We start from the raw sequence: 10547 nt of genomic DNA, 5'->3' as shown, positions 1-10547 counted from the left end.
TTCTCCACAGGGGCGGTCCATGCTGGTGTCTCTCAGGACCCCAGATTCCAGGTCGTGAGGAGAGGACTGAACACGACACTGACATGTACTCAGGATCTGAGCTTTAGCTATATGTACTGGTACCGACAAGACCCAGGACATGGGCTGAGGCTGATCCATTACTCAGTTATCCCTCCCTCCACGGAGAGAGGAGCCGTGCCCGAGGGCTACAGCGTCTCCAGACCAAGCACAGAGAACTTCCCTCTCACTCTGGAGTCTGCCAACCGCTCCCAGACATCTGTGTACTTCTGCACCTGCGGTTATCCACGGCGCTGCACGGCCACCTCCTCTCTGTGCAAAAAGATATGGGAAGCCCTGCAGCCTGGAAGGAGGAGAGCCCCTTGCAGGCTTCTCACATGCAGAACCTTGGAACCCAGGACCACATGCTTGCAGTGTGACACTGAGTGTGCAGTCTCATATCACGCCCAGGTACATCGATGTTAAATGTAGTGGACGGCTGGTTTTTCTATTTCAAAGTTTTATAACTATAAAACTAAATGGGTTAATATATATAATCTCTGTATATAAATCCATTACCTAGAATTGGTAATACTAAATTTATGTAGAAAATCTAGAAATATGTGGATCTGATTAATCAGAGGGATCTACGGAATGCAGTGCTCCAGGCTGTATTGATCTGAGCTCAGCAGAATGTCTGTATTGAAGGTCTTTGTGATTCCACCTTAGCATACTACTGTGACATTGCTGCTAAGTCACTTCAGTCATGTCTAACTCTGTGCGACCTCATGGATGGCAGCCCACGAGGCTCTCCCGTCCCTGGGATTCTCCAGGCAAGAACACTGGAGTGGTTGCCATTTAGTATGTGCAATTATTTTCTTCTTAATGGAAATGTTGGTTTCTACAGTCTTTTATCTCCAGAGGCTAAGAGGGAATTTGCAGATCAATCTTAAGTCAGCCAGGTGGGGAAGACAGTAGAACAAATGTGTGTTGTGTGTGTGTGTGTGTGTGTGTGTATGTGTGTGTTCAGGCTTTCGGGTATTTACATTCTTGCTTTGGCAGAAGGCACAGATCCATGAGACTGTGGACCATTGGCCACTAGGAAGCGCTGTGGGCCCACGGTAAGCAGGGGGTCCTGGGAGGGGTGGAGAGTCACCCTGGGGAGGGCAGCTTTAAGGAACCTTGGCTACATGCCTGAATGAGAAAGCAGGTTTCAGTTCCCTGAGGTCCTGAGGTTCCAGGAAACATGGAACCAGTACAGACTCCTCACTGCCCAGGAAATCAGGAATGTGTCTGGATCCTCAGGACGTGCCCAGGAGATGGTCTCTAGGAGCTGCAAGGGAAGTGGAGGGGAAGGGGTTGGGGTGGCTGGTGAGGGCTGGGTGATTGTCAGCTGATTGCCTGGTGATTGCCAGCCAGGTGAGTGCCTGGCTGTCAGGCAGGGGCAGGCAGAGGACAACAAGGTATGCTGTGGGCACTGGGGACATGGGGATGGGGCACCCTTCACACCCACCCCTTGCTCAGGGGCTGTGAAGGGCAGGGAAGGGCATAGAGGAGCCCACCATGGGTCCTGGCAAGGGGTCCAGTGGATTTGGAAACAGCCTGCAGAGATACAGAGCAGTGACGTCATAGGCAAATGCTCCAATCAGGGAGCAGGAGGGTCAGCACTTTACACCACTCACCCCAGGAGACCCGCCCCCAGCCAGCAGCTGTCTTGGGTTCCTGATGCTGCCGTGGGCTCCAGGCTCCTCTGCTGTGTGATCTCTTCCTTCTTGGAGTAGGTGAGGCCTGGACACAGTGTGGGAGATTCTGAGATGTCTTTGAGTCCCTGAGATAGAAGCCTGGCGATGAGGGCTGCAGCAGGAGCCCTCAACAATGTGCTGTTTAGGAGCATGGAGTAACCCCAGCCCTGCAGTTCGAAATCTGCATGTAACTTCACATACTTAGGAATGAAGAATTATCTCTGGAATACAACACACTTACAGTTGTAAACTGTTTATAGAAAGGACACAACAACTCATAAGGCTCAAGTCCATTGATCTGGATGGGTCTCCGTGTTATGAACTCTTCACTCAGGTTCATTTCTGATTTGAGCCTCTGGGGGAAGGGGCGTGGCCCCTGAGTGACAGGTTTTCTCTGGGGCCTGGCAGGGACAGTGACATCTCAGAAGGACTCCCTGGAGAGCCCCTCTCCCCTCTCATCCACCCTCAGACCAGAGGGCCCTCCGCCTGCCCCGCCCCCACCATGAGCCCCTGCCTCCTGGGCTGTGTGGTCTTCTGCATCCTGCAGGCAGGTGAGTCCTGTGGGGCAGGGTCCCCTTCAGGGTCCCAGCACTAAGCTTATCTGCTGTGACTGCAGCATCGGTCCTCCTTCTCCACAGGGGCGGTCCATGCTGGTGGCTCTCAGGACCCCAGATTCCAGGTCGTGAGGACAGGACAGAGTGCAACACTGAGATGCACTCAGGATCTGAACCTCGATTATATGTACTGGTACCGACAAGACCCAGGACACGGGCTGAGGCTGATCCATTACTCAGATGGCCCTCCCACCACGGAGAAAGGAGATGTGCCCGAGGGCTACAGGGTCTCCAGATCAAGCACAAATGACTTCCTTCTCACGCTGAAGTCTGCCAACCACTCCCAGACATCTGTGTACTTCTGTGCCAGCAGTTACTCCATGGTGCTGCACGGCCACCTCTTTTCTGTGCAAAAAAGCAGATGAGGGCCCTGCAGTTTGGAACTTGGAGAGCCTCTTGCAGGCTCCTAGCACCTGGAGACTCGGAGCCCACAGACACATACTGGCAGCATAGCCAGTGATGTTTGATCTTCCTGGCACGGACCTGACAACATGGCCTCGTGGACATGTGTCCACCCTTCACTCTCTGTCTTTTCACTCTAGCTGCCGTGGGAGCCTAAAGATGCTACCCAGCTCTGACTGCTAGTCATCAGTCTGAATATGAGGCCTCCAGGAGGGAAGGTTGTTGGGAAATCAGATACATCTAGACCCTCTTGTCTCTCCCTGGGCATCACATGCCTGTCGCTATGGAAGGTTCTCCTCCAGGCTGGCCCTTGAGTGGTCTCTGCTCTTGTCCAACTTCCCCAGATATGGGCCTTTCTCTCCCACCTTCCTGGCCCTCATTCTCACCCTTCTCTACTTCAGTCTTGCTGCTCCTCCCTCAACTGGGTCATGTCCTTGCCCATCACCCAGGGAACCTTGTAATGATCCCTAACTAGGCGTGTTTGAGTAGGTTCTCTAGGGTTCTCAAAGAGAATGTAACCTCAGTTAATTATTAATCATCCAAAATTCCTTGGTTGTCCCTGAGGAGGAGAGACAAGCTGTGTTTGTATGTATTCTCCACTATTGCCTGTCTTTAACATCTAAATAGCCTAGCCCCTGATGCTGGGAAAGACTGAAAGCAAGAGGAGAAGGGGGTGGTAGAGCGAGAGGTGGTTAGATAGCATCACCGACTCAACAGACGTGAATTTGAACAAACTGTGGAACCCTGCTCTGTCCTGCAAAGTCTCTTAGATGATGTGTGAGCTGGACTGCTGGTCTAGGCGAGGCTGGGTTTATGCCCGACGCCCTTCCCCATGGCTCCTTCGATTTTCTCTTCAGGCAGGTGTTGCTCTTTTCTGTTTTTCTTTCCTACCACCTCCCAGCTCCACACCCTTCACTTTTGCTGATGAACAGGGGAGCCTGGTACGCTGCAAGGCATGGGGTTTCAATGAGTTGGACTCGAGTTAGCAACTGAACAACACTACCACCAACAAAAGCTAACCAAAGTTTGTAGCATCTCCTTCATCACAGTCTTCTAAAAGTCAAAGTATTAAATACTTCCTGCATGAACTCATTTCTTTTCTCTTGAAATGCAAAATCATGAATCAGCTATGGTAGGCTGGTGTGTGTGTTTGTGTTTCTAATTGTGTGTGTGTTCTTTAGAAAAACAAAGCAAGCAAAAACACTGTTCAATCGGCAAACAGTGAAATATTTTCTAATATGAACACATCCATGACTATTAAATCTGGGCAGACAATTTTGGTTTCCACGCATAGACCACAGCGGGACACTGTGCAGCTGAGAAACTCCACAAGTTTCTAGGGCAGAGCAAGCAGACAGAACTATCCCTGGGACCAGGAGGCTTAAAAGAAAGCTTTATTTGGTGTTTTTATCTCTAGAAGCCTTACTAGCATAGGCACTAATTTGCAGGCTTGCTGTCCCAGCTGGGAGCTATGAACTTCAACTATGCAGTGCTGAGGGAGCCTCTGAGGTTGCAGCAAAAGTGAAGGGTATGGAGCTGGGAGGTGGTAGGAAAGAAAAACAGAAAAGAGCAACACCTGCCTGAAGAGAAAAGCGAAGGAGCTGTGGGGAAGGGCATTGAGCATAAACTCAGCCTCGCGTAGACCAGCAGTCCAGCTCACACGTCATCTAAGAGACTTTGCAGGACAGAGCAGGGTTCCTGGATCAGCAACCTGGAATGAGAGGTCAGATTCCTGGGAACTAGCAGAGGCAGTGACATCAGAGCAGTGACATCACTGGCTCACCTCCAGTCAGAGGAAGGAGGCCCAGAACCCCAGCTCTCAGAGAAGCAGAGCTCTGAGCAAGGAGACGCCTCTCAGCTCTGGCTCTCCTGCCATGGGCTGCAGCCCCGTCTGCTGTGTGGCTCTGTGTCTCCTGGCAGCAGGTGGGTCCTTGGCACAGGGGGGATTCCGTGTTCCTGGTCTGACCTGCCTGAATCCAAGGCACCATCGGGTTCTCTCCCGCGTTCTTTCTCAGCCCCAGTCTTCTTCCCCCACAGGCCTTGTGGATTCTGGAGTCACCCAAACCCCGAGATACCTGATTAAAGCAAGAGGACAGCGAGGGACCCTGGGATGCTCCCCTGTCTCTGGACACCTCTCCGTGTACTGGTACCAACAGGCCTTGGGCCAGGGCCCCGAGTTCCTCGTTCAGTATTACAGCCAGGAAGTGAGGGGAGAAGCACAGCTCCCGGATCGATTCTCAGGAAAACAGTTTAGTGACTTTCACTCTGAGCTGAACTTGAGCTCCTTGGAGCTGACAGACTCAGCCGTGTATCTCTGTGCCAGCAGCCAAGACACAGCCCTGCATGATCAGGTGCCTCTGGGACAAAAACACTCCTGCCCCAGCTCAGGAAGTGGCTGTGAGGGTGACTGCCTGCCTGTCAGGCCTAGATAGATCCGATAGACTCTCCCAGATGTCTTTCTCTGCTGTGTTTTAATGCTTCCAAAGATCATGCTAGATAAGAATTATTTTACCTGTTTATACATCTGAGGGGAACTGAGTTGTCCACATCTTATGTCATTACTTTCAGATCAAGGAATTTGATTCAAGCCTGTCCTTATTACTTCTGGTCTTTGCCCCCATAAAACTGTCCCCCACATAGAATAAATAATACACAGAAACACATACACACACACGCACATATACACACACATACTCACATACATGTTTTAAAGCAATCGGCTGACATAGTTGTGAAGGCTGGTAAGTCCAAAAGCTGCAAGCGGGTCTGGTGCTACTAGAGACTGAGGGGAGCTGATGTTTAAGTTCAAAAGCAGAAGAACTAACGGTCCAGTGTGAAGGCCATTGGCTGACAATTATCTCTTACTTGGGGGAGGATCAGTGTTTTCGTCTGTTCATCCCTTTACTTGGTTTCATGAAGCCCACTGACATTATGGAGGGTCATCTGCTTTATGAACTAAAAGGTTAATCTAATCTATTATTAAAATATACCTATTCACATTTTGAAAGTGAAGTTGCTCAGTCGTGTCTGGCTCTTTGTGACCCAATGACTGTACCCCACCAGGCTCCTCCATCCATGGAATTTTCTAGGCAAGAGTACTGGAGTGGGTTGCCATTTCCTTGTTCAGCGGAAAGTATTATGGGTAAAGAAGTTCTTGAAAGCATGTGAGCACCATATCCATGTCAGGGACTATCCTATCTGGACATGGATGGTTTGGAAAATGACCATCCAAAGGTCTTCCCTGCTGCTACAGGCTTTTTTTTTTTTAATTATTTATTCACGTTCATAAATTTCTTTTCTCGTACACACATTCTCTGAAATGATTCTATGATGCTATTTTGAGAGGAAGTCCTCATTTCCTAGGGAATTCCTTTGAGGTCCCATGTGATATGCACACAGCAAGGCCTCCTGTTCTCACACTGGTGCTGGGACTGAGCAGACAACCAGCAGCAGCAATTTGGTGAGAGATCATTTCATGTCAGGAGAAGGCTTGCCTTTGATTTGACCCCAGCGTCCAAGTCACAGGAGTTGAACTGAAAAGTCCCTCTTTCTATAGTGGCCTGGCCTGGGCACTAGTCTCCTGCACTGTGGGTCCCACTGTCTCTTGGACCAGAGACATTCTGAGCACAGGTATGGATCCCGTGGACTTGCCAGGCTCCAATTGAAGGCTTGTTTTTGTGGCTACAACATTGAGCTCATTTGTTGCTTCTGACCTTAGCTTCTGGGTTTTTTCCTCTGAGGCCCCAGGAATGGTTAGTCATCCAGACCCCAGACGGTGCGATCAGGTTCCATGGAAACCAGCTCATCAGGAGGTCACCACGGTCACCCACTCAGGACCAGGTGCATGATATTCAGGTTCAGAAATGATTGAGAATTTGAAAATCACAGCAGCAGAGCATGGCAGCCAGTGCAGGGTCCTTCCAAGTGTGAGGTTTGTGCATGAGATACAGTCTGGGGCTCTAGAATATCGGTTACTGAATGGCTGCCCCGCTTCACAAGGAAGTACCCCCATGCAATGGATGTCTCACGTAAAATCCGAGCATTTTTCCTTTACCCTGGGGTCAGCCATCTCTCCCGACATCCCTCCCACATCTGCACTCCTTTGTGCCCACATGTCATCCGTGGTGCTGGGCAACCAGCTTCTCTCCTCAAAGAAAGCTGGGTCACAGGCCTGAGGTGGTTCAGCTTGCTGCTCCCTGACTCCTCAACTCGAGAAGCATGTGCTCAGGTGGACATGAAGGAACTGAGCCTGTGTGTGACAGGCACCGGGCCTGGTGAGCTGCAGTCCATGGGGTGGAGAAGATTCAGACACAACTGAGCTACTTCACTTTCACTTTTTACTTTTGTGCATTGGAGAAGGAAATGGCAACCCTCTCCAGTGTTCTTGCCTGGGAATCCCAGGGACGGGGGAACCTGGTGGGCTGCCGTCTCTGGGGTTGCACAGAGTCGAACACAATTGAAGTGACTTAGCAGTAGCAGCAGCAGCTATCAGTCAGTGAATTAATAAGAAAGAGAGCCCAAGGATTCCTCAAGTGTTGATGAGCCTGCCCTAAGGTTAGGGAACCAGATCCAGAGTCATTGTGGGTGGAAGGACATGAACTGGACTGTTGTCAATTAAACACAATAGAAACATGAGGGATTATTTGGGACATGTGAGTCATAAAGGGCAGCAGGAAGCCCTGAGGATTTTCCCTGAGATTCAAAACTACAGAAATAATAAACTACAGATCACTAAACTGAATATATGTAATAATGAACAGCTAGTTCTGGAATAAAGTATATATAAGGTTGTGAAGAGTTTTATGGAAAGTTTACAACAAATATAAGGCTTATGTTCATTGAGCAGGATGGGTCTCCCTGTTGTGAGCTGTTCAGTTCAGTTCAGTCGCACAGTCGTGTCCGATGCTTTGTGACGCCATGGACTGCAGCGCGTCAGGCTTTCCTGTCCATCACCAACTCCTGGAGTTTATTCAAACACATGTCCATCAAGTAGGAGATGCCATCCACCATCTCATTCTCTGTTGTCCCCTTCTCCTCCCATCTACAATCTTGCCCAGCATCTGGGTCTTTTCAGTGGGTCAGTTCTTCGCATCAGGTGGCCAAAGTTTCAGCTTCAGCATCAGTCCTTCCAATGAATATTCAGGACTGATTTTTTTAGGATGCACTCCTTGTATCTCCTTGCAGTTCAAGGGACTTTCCAGAGTCTTCTCCAACACCACAGTTCAAAAGCATCAATTCTTCGGTGCTCAGCTTTCTTTATAGTCCAACTCTCAAGTCATACCTGACTAGAGGAAAAACCATAGCTTTGACAAGACAGACCATTGTGGGCAAAGTCTAGGTCAGTCCCATGTGAACAATTCACTCAGGTTTATTTCTGATTTGAGCCTCTGGGGGAAGGGGCGTGGCTCTCCTGAGTGACAGATTGGCTCTGGTGACTGGCAGGGACAGTGACATTTCAGAAGGACTCCCTGGAGAGCCCCTCTCCCCTCTCATCCACACTCAGACCAGAGGGCCCTCTGCCTGCCCTGCCCCCGCCATGAGCCCCTGCCTCCTGGGCTGTGTGGTCTTCTGTCTCCTGCAGGCAGGTGAGTCCTGGGGGGCAGGGTCCCCTTCGGGGTGCCAGCACTAAGCCTGTCTGCTGTGACTGCAGCATCGGTCCTCCTTCTCCACAGGGGAGGTCCCTGTGGAGCTTGAATTTTACAAGTTCATAGGAAATAAATAGGTTAAACACATAAAGCCTCTTAATAAAATGCACCTGCTAGAATTTGGTAATACTTAATTTAAATATGAAATCTGGATATATATAGATCTGATTAATCAGAAAGAGGGCTGGAATACAGTGTCCAGGCTGGCTTCATTTGAGATATTGAGAGGACTTAATTTCTATTGGCTGTATTACTCCATTTTAGCTAACTCTTGTCACTGGAGTGGTGCAGGAATTATTTCCTTCTTAGTAGAAATGTCTGATCATACAGTGTTTTACCTCCACAGACTAAGACTAGACTTGAAGATCAGCCCTAATTCATCCAGGCTGGGAAGGCAGCAGATAAGCGGTGTGTGTGTGTGTGTGTGTGTGTGTAGGGGTTGAAAGTGTGGAGTGTGGGGAATTCGTATTCTTGTTTTAGACAGAAGGCACAGATCCATGAGACCATGGGCCACTAGGAGGCACTGTGGGCCCATGGTAAGCAGGGTGTGCTGGAGGGGTTGAGAGTCACCCTGGAGAGGGCAGCTTAGGGGAACCTTGACTACATGTCTGCATCAGGGAGCAGGCTTGAGTTCCCTGAGTGGTCCAGACACATGGACCCAGCACAGACTCCTCACTGCGCAGCGGAGTGGGGATGTTCCTCGAGCCTCAGGTTGTGCCCAGGGGATCCTCTCCTGGAGCAACATGGGAAGTGGAGGGTGAGGGATCAGTGTGGCTGGTGAGGGCTGGGTGATGAGTGTCAGGCAGGGACAGGAAGAGAAGAAAAAGCCATGTTATGGGCATATGGGGACATGGGGACAGTGCTCACCTCACACCCACCCTTTGCTGAGTGGCTGTGCGGGACAGGGAAGGGCATAGAGGAGTCCACCATGGGTCCTGGCAAGGGGTTCAGTGGACAAGGGCAGCCTGCAGAGACACAGAGCTGTGAGGTCACAGGCAAATGCTCCAGTCAGGGAAGCAGGAGGGTCAGCACTTACCCCCTCAACCCAGGAGCCCCGCCCCCAGCAAGCAGTAGTCCTGGGTTCCTGATGCTGCCATGGGCTCCAGGCTCCTCTGCTGTGTGACTCTCTGCTTCCTGGGAGCAGGTGAGTTCTGGACACAGTGTGGGAGCTTCTGAGATGTCTTTGCCTCCCTGAGATAGATGCCTGGAGATGAGGCTGCAGCAGGAGGCTTCCCCTGTGCTCTGCCCTCAGCTTCCTTGTCTCCTCCCAACAGGCCTGGTGGATTCTGAAGTCACCCAGACTCCCAAGTACCTGATCAAATCAAGAAAGCAGCAAGTGACTCTGAGATGTTCCCCTGAGTCTGGACACCTCTCTGTGTCCTGGTACCAACAGGCCCTGGGCCAGAGCCCCCAGTTCCTTGTTCAGTATTATGATGGGGAAATATATCAAAAAGGAAACATATCAGATCGGGTCTCAGGAAAACAGTTCAGTGATGCTGCCTCTGAACTGAGCCTGACCCCCTTGGAGCTGACAGACTCAGCCGTGTATCTCTGTGCCAGCAGCCAAGACACAGCCCTGCATGATCAGGTGCCTCTGGGACAAAAACACTCCTGCCCCAGCTCAGGAAGTGGTGCCCGTGTGTCAGCTGCCAGCCTGCCAAGCCCAGTCTCTGGTGGAGCGATAGACTTTCCCAGACATTCACTTCTTGGTGTGTTTTAATGCTCACTGAAGTCATCAAGGTAAGTATTATTTTAACTGTTTGTACATCTGAGGGTCGTGAGTTGCCCAGTTCTCATACTTCGTAAGTGTTACAGCTAGCATCCCGGCGCAAGTTTCTTCTCAACAGCTGTGGTCCCCTCACTCATGGAACTATCTCTGTACAAGCAAATTATATACACCTGTTGTGTTGTGTGTAACAAGATACAGTTTGGGGCTCTGTGATGTGAACTGTTACTCAATGAATGGCAGCCGCACTTCACAAGGAGGTATTCCCCTGGGACGAATGTCTCAACTGAAAACAGAACATTTTTTGTTTACCCTGGAGTCTGCACCTCCCTCCACGTCCCTCCTACATCTGTATTCCTTTGTGGCTAAACGTCATCCTGTGCTGGGCACCCAATTCTCTCCACCCAGAAAGGTGGGTCAC

At 50.4% G+C, this 10547-nt stretch overlaps 2 gene segments (V, D, J or C); both read left to right on the top strand.

Annotated features, from left to right (window-relative positions):
• The first annotated feature begins 2241 nt into the window (after positions 1–2241).
• LOC113888770 lies at positions 2242–2774 on the top strand. The segment is given in 2 exon segments: positions 2242–2290; positions 2378–2774. Coding segments are annotated over 2 exon segments (390 nt in total).
• Positions 2775–4471: 1697 nt separating this feature from the next.
• Positions 4472–5735, top strand: LOC113888766. The segment is given in 2 exon segments: positions 4472–4678; positions 4793–5735. Coding segments are annotated over 2 exon segments (444 nt in total).
• The last annotated feature ends 4812 nt before the right edge of the window (positions 5736–10547 follow it).

Source organism: Bos indicus x Bos taurus, unplaced genomic scaffold (assembly GCF_003369695.1).
Source record: "Bos indicus x Bos taurus breed Angus x Brahman F1 hybrid unplaced genomic scaffold, Bos_hybrid_MaternalHap_v2.0 tig00001691_arrow_arrow_obj, whole genome shotgun sequence".
NCBI classification, from domain to species: Eukaryota; Metazoa; Chordata; class Mammalia; order Artiodactyla; family Bovidae; genus Bos; species Bos indicus x Bos taurus.
The sequence above is the reverse complement of the archived record's forward strand: the minus strand, read 5'-3'. Positions and strand labels throughout refer to the sequence as shown.